A 20,432-nucleotide genomic window follows, 5' to 3' on the forward strand; every position below is an offset into this window, starting at 1 on the left:
AGCCCAGACTCCGTGGACCTTTCTTGCTTCCCTGGGTGCCCCGGCCGGGGCAGGGCCAGCGCGCGGGAGGGCGGGGCAGGCGGCGGCGCGGGGAGGAGACTGGCGGGCGGCGGGGAGCAGCGGGCCGGCGCTGCGGCCACGCGCAGGGGAGGCGCGCCAGAGGCCCGGCAGCGCGATGGAGCCGGCGCGCCTGGGGCTCGGGGACTCGTCCTTGCAGCGGTACCTGGACGGCGAGTTCTGGAGCCTCAAAGACGAGCTGCGCGGGCTCCTGGGCGGCTGTCCGCTCTTCCGGCCCAGGTACGCGTCCCCGGGGGCACCGGGCGGCGCACCCCGGGCAGGGCGAGCTGGGGTGTGTGTGCTGCGCCCGCAGAGAGGCCCCTCCCGACCCGACGGAAGATGGGCTGCCCGCCCCGGTCCTGCGGACGCCGCAGAGCCGGCGACTTGGCGGCCCTCAGGAGGTGTCCTCTACCCACCGCGCTCCCTCCTCCACGGAGAGTAGGGACGGACGGGACGCTCGGCCCAGAGCCGTAGCCTCTAAACCTGTTTCCTAACCTGTTTCCTGAGTCCCCGCCTTTGGGTGTCACCCCTTGCCGGGAGAGGGGGCAGAAAACCGGGTTGGAGCAGACGTGTAGCACCCCCAGGGCCGCCGTGTCGCCTGGTCTGGAACAGAAGCGCGGAAAGCAGGGCACAACAGCGTTATCCCGGGTCGTGCCTGCTGGGAAGTGAGGGCGTTTTCCCGGCACGGGGATGGACTGGCTCTGCCCGGGGTCGTGTCTGGTTGCTGGCATGCCGCGGACTCCCAGGGGCCTCGCAGAGTCCAGGTGTGCGGAGGCGCGGCCGAACAGCGGCTGGCGTGCTTGGGTTGTAAGGTGGATTCAGGCCCAGAAATCATTTGATGGCAGCACAGCCCAGAAAAGTGGACAGAGGGCTTGGTGCAACCTAAGTTTGCAGACGGAGAAAATAACCCAAGGACTAGCCCTTGTGTCTCGTTGGGGACTTTCTCCTGCGCTCTGCTGGGTGGCTCACCCCATCTCAGGTCGTCTGATAAGCCCACTTTTAGAATCAGGCTTTGGAGTTTTAAGAAAGCCCCACTTAAAAAACACCAGTATGTTCTGAAGGAAGATTAACCAGTTAGCACATGTTTCTGTCTCAAGCATGAGCTAGGTAAAGTAATTCAGTTCAGTTCAGTCGCTTAGTTGTGTCCGACTCTTTGCGACCCCATGAACCACAGCACGCCAGGCCTCCCTGTCCATCACCAACTCCCGGAGTTCACTCAAACTCATGTCCACAGAGTCGGTGATGCCATCCAGCCATCTCATTCTCTGCTGTCCCCGTCTCCTCCTATCCCCAATCCCTCCTAGCCTCCAATTAAAATTAAAAAATAAAAGTACAAGATATCAAGCGAAAGCGCGCGCGCGCACACACACACGAAAGGATGAGCTAGGCTGAAGGAGGAGATGCTCGGAATAAAAGCAGGTCATCCTTGGGGAGGAATCTGTGGTTTCCGCACTGGAGGTTACTGGTGGGGGAGCAGGGCTTAGGGAAGGTGACAGGTGGGAGATGTCTCCCCACCTTGTCCTTTCCCCCTCTCTCTCTCACCGTCTTTTTTGTGTCGTCTTTCTCAAAGCATGCTCCAGGGACTCCTGGGGGTACCCAAGACTTTTCCAGGAGCTTCACAAGTTAGAGATTATCTCAGTGATGACATGAAGCGGCTACTGACCCTTTCATCCTCATTTTCTCACCAAGGTACAGTGGCAGTTCCCAGAGGCCATAGGGTGTATAACTTCCCAACATGTCTGCAGAAGCAGAGAGCAGCATCCAGACTTGTAAAGACACAGAACAACGCCACTTTTCTAATTAAAAGTGTAGTTCTTTTTGTAACATTTAATGAGTTTATTATTGTTACATTCAAATGATGTAATAAATATTTAAACATTTTTTTCTTTTATAATTTCTAATATGATAAATACCCACAGATATTTGTGGACCCCAATAATTTTTTAAAAGACAATTTTAAAGAGCGGTGTTAAGGTACAGAAATTTCGCATATATTAATACCTCCTGTCCCCACACAGGCATAACCTCTTCCATTATCAACATCACTCACCAGAATGGACTTTATTTTTTTAGCCAAAGATGAATCTATGTGGGTACATCATACTCACTCAGAGACCACAGTTTACGTTAGCGTTCACTCTTACTGTTGTAGATTCTGTGGGTCTGGACAAATGTTTAATGAAATGTACCCATCATTATAGGGGCTTCCCAGCTGGCTCAGTAGTAAAGAATCCACCTGCCAATGCAGAAGATGTGGGTTCAATCCCTGGGTTGGGAAGATCCCCTGGAGGAGGAAATGGCAACCCACTCCAGTGTTCTTGACTGGAAAATTCCATGGACAGAGGAACCTGGCGGGCTACAGTGCATGGGGTTGCAAAAGAGTCAGGCACGACTGAACACAGCACAGCCCCCATCATTATGGCGTCATTCAGAGTATTTTCACTGCCCTAAACATTGTCAGCACTGTTTTTCTCTCCTCACCACCCACCCCTGGCAACCACTGATCTTTTCACTGTTTCCATAGTTTTGCGTTTTTAGAATCATATAATTGGGATCATACAGTATGTAGCCTTTTCAGATTGCCTTATTTCACTTAGTAATATGTGTTTAAGCTTTCTCCATGTCTTTTCATGGCCCGAGAGCTCGTTTTTTTGTGTGCTGAATGCTGCTCCATTGTCTGGATGAACGAGTTTATTTATCCATGCACCTACTGAAGTCCACCTTGGATGCATCTGCATTTTGGAAGTCATGCGTAAAGCTACTGTAAACATCCATGTGCAGGTTTTTGTGTGGAGGCCTCAAGAATTTTTAAGAGGGCAGGGAGGTCCTGCTGCTTTAAGTGATACTGTCACATCCCTTTATACAGGGCTCCCCAACCTCCGGGATCTGTTGCCTGTTGATCTGAGGTGGAGCTGATGTAGTAATGATAGAGATAAAGTGCACAGTAAATGTGATGCCCTTGAATCATCTCAAAACCATCCCCCCTCCTTGGTGTATGGAAAATTACCCTCCATGAAATTGGTGACTGCTGCCCAAAAGGTTGGGGACCGCTGCCCTCATACACTCCCCTTCTCCTGTCTTCTGTGTCTTTTCTGTTTAGTTCCTGGGCTGTCATCTCTTTGTCTTTTCTTATTTAGATAACTAACTGCAGTTTAAATGATGGAAAAGAATGCTAAGATCTAAACCACTGATTTGGGCCAAGTAGAAGATTCTTTGCTGTGAATTGTGCAGTCTGCTTTGGTACAGAGGGAAAGACAGGCTGGAGCTGGAAAGCAAACCAGCAGCATATTACCTGTGTGATTGTCATCAAGTGAGATTTTTCCTTCCTGAGCTTCCATCTGCAGAAAGGGGATAACATCTGTGCTGCTGGTTTAAATGAGAAACTGTTGAGTGGCTTTTCGTTAATGCTGACTGTGGTATGATACCTAAAAAAAAAGTGGGGGGAAAAAGATACAAACCCTGTTACTCTAGCAAACACTTTTCCATTCTCTCCAGTTCTTGTTTATTGACTTCATAATTTCAGAGTTGTAATAGCTTAAGTTTCATACTGTTTTTTTCCACCCCCAGTGATTAAAGATCCTAGTATCTGCTTGAAAGTTCACCTTGTACTATCAGATTTGATCTTATCCTGTGTTCGAAGACAGTGACCTGACTTCTTGATGTTTTTAACCTTCTGCCACAGTACAAGGCACCATGAGAGGCCAGAAATAAAACTCACTGCTGGCTCAGATGGTAAAGAATCTGCCTGCGATGCAGGAGACCCAAGTTTGATCCCTGGGTTGGGAAGATCCCCTGGAGGAGGGCATGGCAACCCTCTCCAGTATCCTTGCCTGGAGAATCCCATGGACAGAGGACCCTGGCCGGCTACAGTCCTTGGGGTGGCAAAGAGTCAGCCATCACTGATTGACTAACACCAGACTTGGATTCACAGATGCAGTATGAGGTCTCCTGTAGCCAGCCCCCTATCCCCAGGCCCTTGAAATTCAAGTAGGTGTTGGAGGGGGTGGGGTTCATGAGTGTGGGTGCTGTGTGTATAGTGGGAAGTTTGTACAGTGTCAGGCACTCCCAGGACATGAGAGCCCAGGAAACAGTTTGCTTCCCCAGAAAACCAAAATCCCGGTTTTGCAGTTTTCTGAGCACATCACCACTGCCCTCCTCTGTGCAGGGATTCATCCTTTGGGGTACTGCGCCACGTGTGGTGGGTGCAGCACAGCTTCCAGCCTCTCTCCCCAAGACCAGCCTGCCAGGCTGGGTCCTCCCTTCTTCACTCCGATGGCGGGTCCCCCAGGCTCCGGGAATGTCCTCATGTCTAAGGGTCCCACCTGCCCCGAAGTCCATAGGACAGCATGCCCTTGGCTGGGGAAGCAGCAGATTCTGGGCCACTTGAGGCTCCTTCCTGAGGTTGCAGGGAATATTTGAAAACAACATCCGGGAACTTCCCTGGTGGTACAGTGGTTAAGACCTCGCCTTCCAGTGCAGGGGTGCAGGCTCCCTAGTCTGGGAGCTGAGATTCCACATTGCCTCGTGGCCAAAAAACAAAACAGAAAACAGAAGCAATCATGTAATAAATTCAATAAAGACTTTAAAATGGTCCCCATCAAAAAAAAAAAATAAAAAGAGCAGCATCTGAAACGTGATAAGCTTTTCAAACGTTTTTGAGTTTGCTTCTTGGCAAATCAGGGCTCTCTCCTGGGGGCCAGGCTGGTGAGTGGGTGTGCATATGTAAGGCTTCTGTGCTTAGTCATCTCAGTCGTGTCCGACTCTTTCTGACCCCGTGGACTGTAGCCCACCAGGCTCCTCTGTCCTTGGGATTCTTGAGGCAAGAATACTGGAGTGGGTTGCCATGCCCTCCTCCAGGGGATCTTCCCAACCCAGCTATCGAACCCTCCTCTCTTACGTCTCCTGCATTGACAGGTGAGTTCTTTACCACTAGCGCCACCTGGGAAGGCTCACAGGCCTCACTAGAAGTTTCTGGTTTCACGGGACCTCCCCACTATCTGTCATCAGGGCTCCCCTCCCTGGCCTGGCTGTGCTGAGTCCGGCTGCTTCCCTTTCCCCCTTCTTTCACTTCACTGCCTTTTCTTTCCTTCCCTGGAGCAATGCACATTTCTCTTCCTATCCTTTGCAGAGATTTGGTTTTCCCCCACAGCCTTATTTATGCACTCAAGCGTATGGTGAAGACCTTCTCTTTGCAAAGAGTCAGATAATATCGAAAACCTGAAAGTTTCCCAAACTGTCCCCTCCCCCAACTGCTTATTTTTTTAAATTATTATTTATTGTTTTATTTATTTTTATTTATTGTTTTATTTATTTTTCTGGGCTCCAAAATCACTGCAGATGGTGACTGCAGCCATGAAATGAAAAGACGCTTCCTGCTTGGAAGGAAAGTTATGACTAACCTAGACAGCGTATTAAAAAGCAGAGACATTACTTTGTCAACAAAGATCCGTCTAGGCAAGGCTATGGTTTTTCCAGTGGTCATGTATGGATGTGAGAGTAGGACTATAATGAAAGCTGAGCACCGAAGAATTGATTCTTTTGAACTGTGGTGCTGGAGAAGACTCTTGAGAGTCCCTTGGACTGCAAGGAGATCCAACCAGTCCATCCTAAAGGAAATCAGTCCTGGGTGTTCATTGGAAGGACTGATGTTGAAGCTGAAACTCCAGTACTTTGGCCAGTTGATGCGAAGAGCTGCCTCATGTGTAAAGACCCTGATGCTGGGAAAGATTGAGGGCTGGAGGAGAAGGGGACTTCAGAGGATGAGATGGTTGGATGGCATCACCAACTCAATGGACATGGGTTTAGGTGGACTCTGGGAGTTGGTGATGGACAGGGAGCCCTGGCATGTTGCGATTCATGGGGTCACAAAGAGTCGGACACGACTGAGCGACTGCACTGAATTGATTTTTGGCTGTGCTGGGTCTTCCTTGCTGCATGTGGGGTTTCTCTAGTTGCCATGAGCAGGGGCTCCCCTTCATTTAGGCGTGTGAGCTTCTCATTGTGGTGGCTTCTCTTGTTGCAGAGCACAGGTTCTAGGCACACGAGCTTCAGTAGTTATGGTGCTTGGGCTTCATTGCTCTGTGGCACGTGGAATCTTCTTGGTGCGGACCTGTGTCCCCTGCATCGGCTTGACGGATTCTCAACTACTGGACCACCAGGGAAGTCCCCAGCCACTTATTATTATTGTGGTGAAATAAACAGAAAATAAAATTGACCATTTTAACCTTTTTTACTTTTAAATTAAAAAAAATTTTTAATTGGAAGATGATTGCTCTACAGTATTCCTCTGGCTTCTGCCATATAACAAGGCGAATCAGCCACAAGTACACATGTGCCCCCCACACCTGAACCCCACCCCCTACCCCACGGTAATCACGGGCACCCAGCCGAGCTCCCTGCACCGTACAGCAGCTTCCCACTGGCTGTCTGCTTTACACACGGGGGCGTATGTGCCAGTGCTACTCCGAATGCATTCCACCCTCTCCTTCCCCTGCCGTGTCCAGCATTTCTTCTCCGTATCTGTGTCTCTGTTCCTGCCCTGCCTGCAGACAGGTTCATCAGTACCATTTTTCTAGATTCCACACGTATGTGTTAACAGACAACGTGCGTTCTTCTCTTCCTGACTTCCCTACGTGTCACGGGCTCCAGGCTCGCCCAGCTCACTGGAACTGAGGATTCGGTGGGACTGAGCACACCCGCGGTGCTGTGCATCTCAGAACTCCGGCGTCCTCGCAGTCTGAGACTCTGCCCATTAAACACTCATTCCCGCTTCCTCCCCACAGCCACTGGCAACTGCAGTTCTACTTTGTCTCTATTAACTTGAACTACTCTAGTTATGTCATATGAGTGGAATCATACTATCCTTGTCCTTTTGTGTCTGGCTTTTTTCACTTAGCAGAATGTCCTGACGTTCCCTTCATGTTGCAGCAGGTGACAGAGTCTCCTTTTAAAGGTTGGATGATATTCCATCATCCTTTACTGTGCCCATCTTTGCATGAAATGTTCCCTTGGTGTCTCCAGTTTTTTTTTGAGGAGATCTCTAGTCACCCCTGTTCTGTCTTTGTCCTCTATTTCTTTGCACTGGGAAAGACTGAGGGCAAGAGGAGAAGGGGCCACAGAGGATGAGATGGCGGGATGGCGTTACTGACTGGATGGACATGAGTCTGAGCAAACTCAGGGAGATAGTGACGGACAGGGAAGCCTGGCATGCTGCCGTCCATGGGGTCGCAGAGTCGGACACGACCGAGCGGCTGAACAGCAACAACGTACTTCATTAGATGGATATATCACATTTTGTTTGTCCATTCATATGTTGATGGGCATTTGGTCCTCCAGCCACTTTGAATAGTGTTGTAGAGTTTGTTTTTTTCCTACTTTTCCTGTTTTTCTATGAGTTCACATATACAAGTGAACATTCTCTTGGATGAACAGAATCATGCTATGTGTTCTACAGCTTTCTCTTTTAAAATTTATTTTTATAACACAATGTGTGAACCCACTTAATACAAAAAAGACACCATGAGGTTTGGAGTGAAAAATATCTGCCCCTATTCCACCCCTTTCAGCCCTCATTCCCTTTTCTCACTGGCAAACACTTTCAAGTCTTTCAGGGGATTCTTATGTCACTTACCTCTATTTTCCTTTAAAACATTCATAAACAGAGCTACTTCTTGATTATGTAGTGATTTATGTGTGTGTGTGTTAGTCAATCAGTCGTGTCTGACTCTTTGAAAGCCCATAGACTGTAGCCCGTCAGACTCCTCTGTCTATGGGATTTCCCAGGCAAGAACACTGGAGTCGGTCGCCATTCTCTTCTCCAGGGGATCTTCCTGATGCAGGGATTAAACCTGGTCTCCTGCATTGCAGGCAGATTCTTTACTGTCTGAGCTATTGGGGAAGCCCATATAGTGACTTAGTAGTATAGAAAATGAAGATTCCCATGATTGCCCACTTTCTTTCCTTATTCCCACAAATCGGTGCATCCCCATTTTTACTTAAATTGGTATCCAGGGTTCACACTGCTGTGACTACATGTATTATTCCCTGCCATGCCCCATAGCATAACATATTTCATTTCCTTTCTTTGACAACTTTTGGTGTTCTCTTGGGATAACAATTTCTACCTTCGTTCATTTGCTTAGTTTTGTATAAAATTGTCACATACTGGCCTGTGCACGTCTAGACAAAAGAGTTACAGTCCTCTCAGTTTGGTCAAGGGCATCCGTGGTGGCTGAGTGGTAAAGCACCTGACTGTAGTGCAGGAGACTTGCAGGAGATGCAGGTTCAATTCCTGGGTCAGGAAGATCCCTTTGGAGAAAGAAATGGCAACCCACTCCAGTATTCTTGCCTGGAGAATCCCATTGACAAAGGAGCCTGGTGAGCTACAGTCTATGGCGTCGCAAAGAGTTGGACATAGCAACTAAACAACAAAACAACGGTTTGGTCAAACCTGTCATGTATCTGCCGTTCCCTTCCCTCCCTGCAGACAAATCCATCCAGGTCTCCCTCTGGGGCTTCAGTCTGGACTGGCTTTACCATGGTCTTCCTGGTCACCTGGGGAGTTTCCTTTGCATCTTCTTTAAGGTCAAGTCTCTGTTTTCCCAGGGCTTCTCTTTCTTGATCAGTCTTTGTGGAGGATTAGAGGTGGCCACTGACTCTTTAGCATCATTCCCGTTGAGAGGGGTGCTTCTGTGTCCCCTCCCCTAAGTCTGGGTGGATCGGGACTGCTCTGGCCCAGGGGTATGGTTGGAGTGACAGGGCGCCAGCATCTAGGCTCAGGTCTGAGTGACTGTGACCAGCACCTTCCGCTTCTGTCTCCTGAGGCCCTGGCTTCCGTGTGGAAAGCTCTGCACCAGCCTGTGGCTGCCATGCTGTGAGGAAGCCCAAGCTGGTCCTTGAAGAGATGCCCCATAGAGAGATGCTGGCCATTCCTGACTGCTCCAGCCCCCAGCCGTTCATGTCATCTAAGCTGGGGCCCCAGAGCTGTGAGGAGCACACATGCCATCTCTATTAATATTGATCCTGTGTGTCCAAGTTCCTGACAGACTGAAGTATTATTTTAAGCCACTAAGTTTGGGGTCCATTATTATTGGAGGGACTGATGCTAAAGCTGAAACTGCAATACTTTGGCCACCTCATGCGACGAGTTGACTCACTGGAAAAGACTCTGATGCTGGGAAAGGTTGGGGGCGGGAGGAGAAGGGGACGACGGAGAATGAGATGGCTGGATGGCATCACCGACTCTGTGGACATGAGTTTGAGTGAACTCCGGGAGTTGGTGATGGACAGGGAGGCCTGGCGTGCTGTGATTCACGGGGTCGCGGAGAGTCGGACACGACTGAGCGACTGAACTGAACTGAACTGAACTGATTACCATATCTGTTGAAAACCAGGACAGTCTCTTATGTAATAGCTTCTTGAGAAAGGATACCAGAGAATTAACTTTTTGAGATCTTCATGTCTGAAAATATTTGCTCTCAAAATGGGCAGAATATTTATGTAGGTGTAGAATTCTAGACTGGGAATAAAATTTCCCCCAGAATTTTAAAGGCATCATGCCTTTAAATATCCAACATTGTTATTAAGGAACCTGATGCCTTCTGCACCTTGGCATTTTAGTATGTAAAGATATGACTTGTTTTTCTTCCTCCCGCCTGGAAGTTTCTAGGACTTTGTTTTTAGCACTGGCTTTATGGCATCTTACTGGGTTGTGACTTGATGCTGATATCTTTCTCTTTCTTTGTTGGGGGCATGGCAGGGGCTCTTTTAATCTGGAAACTCAGTTCAGTTCAGTCAGTTCAGTCATTCAGTTCAGTTCAGCCGCTCAGTCGTGTCCGACTCTTTGTGACCCTATGAATCACAGCACGCCAGGCCTCCCTGTCCATCACCAACTCCCGGAGTTCACTCAAACTCATGTCCATCGAGTTGGTGATGCCATCCAGCCATCTCATTCTCTGTTGTCCCCTTCTCCTCCCGCCCCCAACCTTTCCCAGCATCAGAGTCTTTTCCATTGAGTCAACTCTTCGCATGAGGTGGCCAAAGTATTGGAGTTTCAGCTTTAGCATCAGTCCTTCCAATGAACACCCAGGATTGATCTCCTTTAGAATGGACTGGTTGGATCTCCTTGCATTCCAAGGGGCTCTCAAGAGTCTCCTCCAGCACCACATTTTAAAAGCATCAATTCTTCAGTGCTCAGATTTCTTCACAGTCCAACTCTCACATCCATACATGACCACGGGAAAAACCATAGTCTTGACTAGACGGACCCTGGTAGGCAAAGTAATGTCTCTGCTTTTTAATATACTATACTGTTCTTCAGCTATTTGCACTGCTATCTTATCTAAACTCTGATTCAGATGTCAGACCTCTGGGGCTTGTCTTTTAGTTTCCTAATCTTTTCTTTCTTGTTTTTCATCTCTTTAGCTTTTCATTTTTTTTCCCCGGCAGATTTTGAGTCATTTTAAATAACTGTGGTCATAATTTTCAAAGTTTCTCTAAATCCCTTGTTCCTTTCCTAGGGCATCTGTTCTTGTTTTCTGGTTGCCAAGTCTCTTATTTCTTGGGATACTTGATGGTAAGTTCTGAGATGTTTCTTTCTAGTTTCTTCCTTGTCCTTGTTTCTTGAGTTCCCTTTTCCCCCTTTGTAATTTTGACCTCTGTTTTTCATGTTTGAGGCTTTTGTTAAATGTCTAGTCAACCCTGGGTGTTTGTTCAAAATAGGAGTGAAGTGAGTAATATGAGTATATACTGCTTTGTAAACAAGCAGGGTTCTTGGGCCCAGACTTTCTTGATCAGAGAGAACCTTCCTTTCCAGGGAAGGTTAGCATTAGTGTTTTGTTTTGGTCAGGGTTAGTTCCTGAGGCAGCAGAAGATATTAAGAAGAGGTGGCAAGAATACACAGAAGAACTGTACAAAAAAGATCTTCATGACCCAGATAATCACGATGGTGTGATCACTCACCTAGAGCCAGACATCCTGGAATGTGAAGTCAAATGGGCCTTAGGAAGCATCACTACGAACAAAGCTAGTGGAGGTGATGGAATTCCAGTTGAGCTATTTCAAATCCTGAAAGATGATGCTGTGCAAGTGCTGCACTCAATATGCCAGCAAATTTGGAAAACTCAGCAGTGGCCACAGGACTGGAAAAGGTCAGTCTTCATTCCAATCCCAAAGAAAGGCAATGCCAAAGAATGCTCAAACTACCGCACAATTGCCCTCATCTCACACGCTAGTAAAGTCATGCTCAAAATTCTCCAAGCCAGCTTTCTGCAATACATGAACCATGAACTTCCAGATGTTCAGGCTGGTTTTAGAAAAGGCAGAAGCACCAGAGATCAAATTGCCAACATCCACTGGATCATGGAAAAAGCAAGAGAGTTCCAAAAAACATCTATTTCTGCTTTATTGCCTATGCCAAAGCCTTTGACTGTGTGGATCACAATAAGCTGTGGAATATTCTGAAAGAGATGGGAATACCAGACCACCTGACCTGCCTCTTGAGGAACCTGTATGCAGGTCAGGAAGCAACAGTTAGAACTGGACATGGAACACCAGACTGGTTCCAAATAGGAAGAATACGTCAAGGTTGTATATTGTCACCCTGCTTATTTAACTTATATGCAGAGTACATCATGAGGAACGCTGGACTGGAAGAAGCACAAGCTGGAATCAAGATTGCTGGGAGAAATATCAATAACCTCAGATATGCAGATGATACCACCCTTATGGCAGAAAGTGAAGAGGAACTCAAAAGCCTCTTGATGAAAGTGAAAGAGGAGAGTGAAAAAGTTGGTTTGAAGCTCAACATTCGGAAAACTAAGATCATGGCATTGGTCCCATCACTTCATGGGAAATAGATGGGGAAACAGTGGAAACAGTGTCAGACTTTATTTTGGGGGGGCTCCAAAATCACTGCGGATGCTGATTGCAGCCATGAAATGAAAAGACGCTTCCTCTTTGGAAGGAAAATTATGACCAACTTAGACAACATATTAAAAAGCAAAGACATTACTTTGCCAACAAAGGTCCGTCTAGTCAAGGCTGTGGTTTTTCCAGTGGTCATGTATGGATGTGAGAGTTGGACTGTGAAGAAAGCTGATCGCCGAAGAATTGATGCTTTTGAACTGTGGTGTTGGAGAAGACTCTTGAGAGTCCCTTGGACTGCAAGGAGATCCAACCAGTCCATTCTAAAGAAGATTGGTCCTGGGTGTTCATTGGAGGGACTGATGCTGAAGCTGAAGCTCCAATACTTTGGCCACCTCATACAAAGAGTTGATTCACTGGAAAAGACTCTGATGCTGGGGGGTATTGGGGGCAGGAGAAGAAGTGGATGACAGAGAATGAGATGGCTGGATGGCATCACCGACTCTGTGGACATGAGTTTGAGTGAACTCTTGGCGTTGGGGATGGACAGGGAGGCCTGGCGTGCTGTGATTCATGGGGTCTCAAAGAGTCAGACACGACTGAGGGACTGAACTGAACTGAGTCCCTGAGCATGGGTGTATAGAGAATGAAGGACACGTGATAAGCCCGGGTGCCTGAAAGGATGCTTGGTGAGCTGGTCTCCATATGTGACTTTAGGCTAATTAGAAAACTAAGCTCCTCTTCTGTATGAAATTTTAAAAAGCTGTGAACTTGTAAAAACCAAATAGAATTGTGGTTAGCAGGGACTGGTGGTAGGAGGAATACGAGGGATTCTGTTTAAAGGGACAAACTTGTGACTGACCAATGGCATAATATAGCGAGTATGGACAGTCATATTGTGTTATGAATGTGAAACTTGCTAAGACTAGGGTTTTCTTTCTTATTGAGGAAGAGCTGATTTACAGTGTTGTGTTAGTTACTGGTGTACAGCAAAGTAGTATATATATATATTCTTTTTCATAATGGTTTATTAAAAGAGACTGAATGTAGTTGCCTGTGCTATATAGTCGGACCTTGTTGTTTATGTATTTAATATATAGCAGTTTGTATCTGCTAATCCCAGACTTCTGATTTATCCTTTCCCTATCCCTTTCCTTCTTTGGCAACCATAAATTTGTGTTCTGTCTGTGAGTCTGTCTTTGTTTAGTAAGTGGCAGCACATGATATTTGCCTTTCTCTTTTTGACTTAACACTTAGCATGATCATTTCCAAGTCCACCCGTGTAGATCCGTACATGTATATGTACCACACCTTCTCTATCATTCGTCTGTTGATGGACACTTTGGTTGCTTCGGTGTCCAGGCTGCTGTGAATAGTGCTACTATGAACATTGGGGTGCTGATTCCCTCCCCCACTTTTTTTATAAAGTTAGCATAAATTGTGCTAACAGTATGCTCTTTAGACCACTGCAGGAGGAGACAACCCACTCCAGTGTTCTTGCCTGGAAAATCCCATGGGCAGGGAAACCTGGCGGGCTGCAGTCCACGGGGTCACAAAGAGTCAGACACGCTTAGCAACTGAGCACACACTCTTCAGACATATCTGGATATGTGAGAAACTCTATAAAATGAAAGTAAAGGAATGCTAAGCCAAGATTGAAAAGGGTTGGCAGGCGAGGGCTGAGAGATGCGGGGGAACCCATGGGTGTGATTTTTGGTTACTGGCTGCTTCTCTGGATGAAGGCGTTTGTTACAGTTTTCAGATGATGATCCAGACTGTATTGCCTCCCAATTATGGTTGTAAAAGGGAGAATTGTTTTCTGGTTGGACCAACAGTTGGAAGGAAAAAAAAGAACTAGTAATAACCAAGAGTGCTCCTCAGGATACTGGCAGAAAGGAAGACGGGCAGTGACCAAGAGCCTGAGAGAAAGAGAGACCTAGAGGAAGGCTCTAAAACTCGTGCCAGTGAAAGGCCAGCAGGTTCAGTGGCCCCGCTCCCCTCACAGGGCTCCCCTCAACGAGTGCAGTTGGTTACAGGCTTTTTATATTTGACTGCTCATCTGACTCTCAAAGTGATAATAATGAAGTTTATAAACAGCATGCTAGTGTTCTTAGTTACTCAGTCCTGTCCAGCTCTGTGACCCCCTGGACTGTAGCCGCCAGGCTCCTCTGTCCACGGGATTCTCCAGGCAGGAATACTGGAGTGGGTTGCCATGCCCTCCCTCAGGGGATCTCCCCGACCCAGGGACTGAACTCAGGTCTCCCACGTTGCAGGCAGATTCTTTACCGTCTGAGCCACTAGGGGAGCCCTATAAAGGGTGCAGTTTGGGACTCCCCAGTGGTCAGGGGTTCAGACCTCACCTTCCAATGCAGGGGTGCAGGTTTGATCCCTAGTCAGGGAGCCAAAATCCCACGTCTTGTGGCCAGAAAACCAAAACATAAAACAGAAGTAATATTGTAACAAATTCAATAAAGACTTAAAAATGGTTCATATTAAAAGATCCTTAAACAAAAAGGGCATATTCTTATCTTCCTTTTCTTTAGAGAGGAGAGAGAGAGTATAGAGGTGTGTCTGCAGGGTTTGAATTACAGTCAATAAATTCCGTATATTAATTTAACGTGAGAAAATTCCTTAGGGAAGATTGTGCGGAAGTTGTTTTTTGCTTCCGCATTTGTATTACTTGCTCAGTTGTGCCAGACTCTTTGTGACCCCACGGACTGTAGCCCATTGGGCTCCTCTGTCCATGGAATTCTCCAGGCAAGAATACTGGAGTCAGTTGCCATGCTCTTCTCCAGGGGATCTTCCCGACCCAGGGATCGGGGTCTCCTGCGTTGCAGGCAGATTCTTTACAGTCTGAGCCACCAGGGAAGCCCTTCCTTATTTGCCACAGTGTTACTCCTCAAGTTGGTACAGGAATGGTCACATGATCTGACTTCAGCCAATGAAATAGGAAGGGAGGTTTCTGAGGGGTCCAAGAAAAGATGCTTTCTTGCTTATTTGAAGATCTGTTGGATGGGCAGACCCTCTCATTTTGGATAGAGTGGAGTCTGAATGTGAGGCTGACAGGCGTGCAGCCATTTTGTCACCAACAGGGAAGCCAGCCCTAGGAGGAAATGACTCAGAAAGGCAAAGTAGAGAGACTCCACGTTCTGATAACATGATTAAGCCACAGAGTCAAATATGCCCTGAAGCCTGCCCTGTGTTCCTCATCCCCAGTTCCATGAAGCAGTAAGTCCCCTTTATGGTTCAGGCCACTGTGAGTTGGGTTTCAACCAAACTTGAGGTTCTTAACCGAAAGCTCCCCATTTAGTTTGCTTTTATTTCACTTTAGCTTCAGTTGCAGAGACAGAAAAACACAGCTTACTTTGGTTTTGGGTGCGGAGGCTGAAAGGCAGGAGCTGGGGTGACGCTGGCAGGAGTCCTCAGTTCTGCTCGCCTCATGTCCAGATGAACTCTGGCCGCCTTGTGGCCTTTGGAGCTTTGGGTGCATGTCCCACCACTCAGCAGCCAGGCTGGAAGAGAGGGACTCTTCTTGGCTTCTGGCCTGGTCCAGGCCACCCTCACTGGCTCATCTGGCCACTGCTGTTGCCTTTTCTTGACATGCCACTGGGCTGGGTCACCCAGCAGAACCACTTGGGTGGGGGTGGCAGTGGGAGCCTGCTAAAGACAGAGTGGGGTGATGTGGCCCAGGAAAGGAAAAGCCTGTGTGGGACAGACGGCGCTGGGCGTGCCCACCTTGGCTTCCTCCTGAGCCCCTGGGTCACTGCAGGGAGTGAAGGACGGCTGGAAAGGGCACCTTGGAAGCCAGGTCAGGTAATCTCACCTTGAATAGGGCCTGTTGTTCCTCGTGAGTTGGACCTGAAGTTGGGCAATACCTTGGCTTTTCTGGGCAGAGACTTGCTGACTGATTCCAAAAGAGTGTTTTGCATGAAAGAAACCAATGTCTGTGTAGGGAGGCTAGGGTCATGGGTACTGATTGCTTGCTGCCTCGGAGGGGCTGCGACTTTGGAGGGAAGTGGGCCTATTTTCTAACCGAGGTCGTTCTGACTGTGTCTAGAGATCTCAGAACTGATGCTGTTCTTGGAGGGGTTCTCCCACCGTCTTCTGCCCGCTTCTGTCCTTTCTAGAGAGCTAAGATTCTTCTGTGACTGCTTGTCGGTGTGGATATGTTTTTATTCTTATTTACCTTGTTGTACTGAGTTTCAGTAGCATCCCTTGTCTTTCTAAGTTCCCTTCTGTCCATCCTCTGCTTTACAATGATGTCCAAGTGACAACATCTGTGCTCGGTTCTCTCTCCGTGAGTAATGCTTCGCTGGTGGGTTGATTCCAGGAGCAGAGACTGATTCTTACATAGCTGTGACTGTAACAAGGGGGATCCTAACTGTGACAAAAGGAGACGGCATTGCTGATTAATGATTACTCACGCTTCTCTTCACAGCAACAGCTCTATGGACCATGTGCAAACCTCTGTTTCTTTTGACACTATCTACTGGCTTATTGTGGGGCTTCCCAGGAGGTACAGTGGTAAAGACTTTTCCTGCCAATGCAGGAGATATAGGAGATGCAGGTTCAATCTGTGGCTGGTCAGGAGGATCCCCTGGAGAAGGAAATGGCAACCCACACCAGTATTCTTACCTGGAGGGTTCCGTGGATAGAGGAGCCTAGTGGGCTACAGTCCATGGGTTCACAAAGAGTTAGACATGCCTGAGTGACTGAATATTCACCCATGGGCTTATTGTGAGAACTTAGACATCATGGGAGACCCTAGAATCCCAGGATCTCTCCCCAACCCCTCGTGGCAGCCATGGCAGAGTGTTGGTCTCCACTTGGCCCTTTGGGGACCCCAGGCCCTGTAGTCCAGGGGATCATTGGCCCCTGAGGAATCTCTGTGGCTATTTTCCAAGTTCCCATTTACCTGTAAATGGACAGGTAGGTGGACATGTAGCTCTCAGGGTGCATGTTTAACTCACTAAGGGTGCCTCCTACACACTTGATGAATGGATCTATTGTTGAAAATGATGGATTTTCCCTCTAGATCTTATGTTCAGAAAAAGACCCTGATGCTGGGAAAGATTGAAGGCAAAGGAGAAAAGGGCAGCAGAGAATGAGATAGCATCACCAGCTCAATGGACATGAATCTGAGTAAACTCCGGGAGATAGTGAAGGACAGGGAAGCCTGGTGTGCTGCAGTCTATGGGGTTGCAAAAAGTTGGACACAACTTAGCGACTGAACGATGACAACAATATTCAGGTGGCGCAGTGGTAAAGAATCCACCTGCCAATGCAGGAGATGCAGGTTGGATCCCTGGGTCAGGAAGATCCCCTGGGTAAGGAAATGGCAACCCACTCGAGTATTCTTGCTTGTGAAATCCCATGGAGAGAGAAGGGTTGTGGGCTACCGTCCTTGGGGCCACAAAGAATCAGACTCAATTGAGCATGCAGCACACACGCACACAAGGTTGCTCCAAAGACATCCTTTGAGTCACCAAAGGTGTCACTGTAGTTGGATACAAGGAGCCCCATAAGCCAACAGACACCACCATCCTGTGGTCAGAGTATGAACTTAGGAGGGAGTCAGGCCTGATTATACTTGTAGACCATGGGGCTGGGCATCCTTCACAACCCTGACCTGTTGGCCACAAACCCATCCTTGCTTTCTTAGCTAATCTCTCAGGGGCCAAAAAGAAGGCTGAGCGCCAAAGAATTGATGTTTTCAGACCGATGCTGGAGAAGACTCTTCAGTCCCTTGGACAGCAAGGAAATTAATCCTAAAGGAAATCAGCCCTGATTATTCATTGGAAGGACTGAAGCTGAAGCTAAAGCTCCAATACTTTGGCCACCCGATGCAAAGAGCCGACTCATAGGAAAAGAGCCAAATCATTGGAAAAGACCCTGATGCTGGGAAAGACTGAGATCGGGAGAAGGGGACGACAGAGGATGAGATGGTTGGATGGCATCACCGACTCAATGGACATGACTTTGAGCAGGCTCTGGGAGACAGTGAAGGAAAGCCTGGCGTCCTACAGTCCATGGGGTCACAAAGAGTCAGACACAACTGAGCGACTGAACAGCAACAGGGGCCACTCCCATCAGCACCGCTCACATGCACCCTAAAATGTCACCCCCTTGTTTGAAGCTTCAAGTCTCATTTCTCAGCCAATCACCGTCCTGCAGGTTGAGATCCGAGTGGTGACCTGGACAATCAGAAGCCGCCCTCGGCTGGGCTGACACAGCGTGCCTGGGATCCTGGTGGGGGAGGAAGAGCCAGCGGCGGTCTGCGCCTGTGCCTTCACCTCGCGACAGACGTGCCTGAGTCTGGTGGCAGCTTGTATTTTCATCTTGCGGGACTGTGTCTGTTCCTGTCCCCGGCTCCCGCAGCCCTGCCTCCCCGCTGGCTTCCTTCCTGCCCAACTTCCTCCCCTTTCCTCCTTCCCTCCCGCCCTGCTTCCTCCCTGGGACTTCCTCTCTCAGCCCACACACACCCCACTCCTCAGCCCATCCCGCACAACCACTGGCTTCTCTCAGCTCCTGCCGAGTAAAGGTAATCGCTACACCTGAAGCTCTCCATTCCAGAAAACCACCAGGCCATCCCAGGGAGGGAACACCCGTCCAGCCACTTGAGGTCTGATGATAACACGTGAACTGCCTGCAGGGCCCCTCTTCCTCTTGCTTCGTCTTCCTTGCTGGACTCCAAGCCCTTTGAGCGTGGGAACTGGCCTGGCTTCTTTTCAGCATTGAGATGGTGCAGGCGCTTTAGCAAAAGCTCAGGAAGGAAGGGGAAAGGCCAGGATGGAGGGGGAGGTTCCCTTCCATGGGTTCCTCGGTTCCTCGGTTCCTCGGTCACTTGATGGGGGCCCAGGATGCAAGGATGGGGTCCAGAGCTGCCTCCTTCAGGAATTCCTGTGAGGTTTTTGTCTCCAAGGAAGGACTTTCCTTCCTCTTCTTCCCTTTCCTTTCCATATTCTTAGCCTTTTTTTCCCACCTGCAGCCTCTGTACTTTGCGCGTCAGCCAAGGTATTGGGTTGGCCAGAAGTTCATTTGGGTTTTTTCATAAGATGTTATGCAAAAATCCGAACGAACTTTTGGACATCTTCCCAGCTGAGGGAACTTCACGGCCCACATTAAACCGCAGCACTTCGAAACCGCCCCCTTTGCGTCTTCTCAGGCGCCTCGTGGCTCCCGGCCTTCAGCCTTTGACAGTTACCACAAGGTGATTCAGCAGTTTCTTTTTCATTCACCGTCTACTCATTCACCAGGCTGTGTGTGGGGTTCACGGGGTGGTGCCGAGGTTTGGGGGTCGGAGGTCAAGTTGTGATCAAGATGTTTGCTAGAAGGCGGATGGGCCCTGTGCTGGCTGCCTCTGGGGAGTCCTGTGTGCTCACAGTGGGGTACACCTCGATTTTTAATATAGATAGAGCATTTTTTTGGTGGTTTTTTTCACACTAGTGAAAGATGAATATCAGTTGGAGTGATATTTTTATCAGCCAGATAAAAAATACAAGATAATTACAATTGCAAGCCATAAGGGGAACGTGAGTAACTTAACAATATAAGATAATTACATACAATTTAGGGAGTCAAGCAGAGTGATGTGGTAAGTGGAAGTGCATACATGCAGATGTTTTCATCTGCCCAGGCAGTCTGTGTTTTTTGGTTGGTGCATTTAGTCCATGTACATTTAAGAAGATTATCGATATGTATGATCCTATTACCATTTTCTTAATTGTTTTGGGTTTGTTTTCTGTAGGTCTTTTCCTTCTCTTGTGTTTCCTGTCTAGAGAATTTCCTTCAGCATTTGTTGTAAAGCTGGTTTGGTGGTGCTGAATTCTCTTAACTTTTGCTTGTCTGGAAAGCTTTTGATTTCTCTAAGATGAAGCATTTTTGATTCTTGCTGTTTTCAGAGAGAAGAGGGAGTTTATTCCGGGCTGAGCTGGAGATGTCTCCAGAAGCAGATTGCCAGAGGCCAGGGTACAGGTGTGGATTATTGGAGCAGAGCCTGCTGGGAGCAGGGCTGGTTTCCAAGCTCTTGTTAGTTTTTCATTCTGGAATGTCTGTGTTGCGTGGAGACACATGGTGATCAAAGGCCAGGCACCAGGGATGTCCTTTGTCAGGAGCATTCAAATTGGGTCTCTGAAGGTGTGCTTTCTCCTTGACCAAAACTGACTTTGATTTGGAGTTGGAGAAAACCACCCACCACTGCTTTTTAAAAACGATTTGTGTGTGTGTATGTGTTTTAATACACAAAGGTCTTTCTTTGGTGTCTTGTTGTCTCTTTTTATTCCATTTTAAAATTAATTTTTATTAAACTCTAATTGCTTTACAATGTTTTGTTAGCTTCTGCTGCTGCTGCTGCTCCTAAGTCACTTCCGTCGTGTCCAACTCTGTGCGACCCCAAGGACAGCAGCCCACCAGGCTCATGTGTCCCTGGGATTCTCCAGGCAAGAACACTGGAGTGGGTTGCCATTTCCTTCTCCAATGCATGCATGCATGCTAAGTTGCTTCAGTCGTGTCCG

General features: G+C 48.1%; 1 protein-coding gene across 2 annotated transcripts in view; it reads left to right on the forward strand.

Moving 5' to 3' along the window:
* The window catches only part of ACOXL (acyl-CoA oxidase like), a 354,770-nt gene continuing 334,338 nt past the window's right edge, over positions 1 to 20,432 (forward strand). Inside the window, exon 1 of one of the 2 annotated variants that reach the window (XM_088841686.1) lies at positions 1 to 297. In XM_088841686.1, the coding sequence (XP_088697812.1) occupies positions 176 to 297 (122 nt within the window). In that variant the 5' untranslated portion in view covers positions 1 to 175. The remainder of the gene's footprint in view (positions 298 to 20,432) is intronic. The other variant, XM_088841687.1, reaches the window with a different exon arrangement.

Source organism: Moschus berezovskii, chromosome 11, assembly GCF_049115385.1.
Source record: "Moschus berezovskii isolate FMDL1 chromosome 11, NW_MosBer_1.0, whole genome shotgun sequence".
NCBI lineage: Eukaryota > Metazoa > Chordata > Mammalia > Artiodactyla > Moschidae > Moschus > Moschus berezovskii.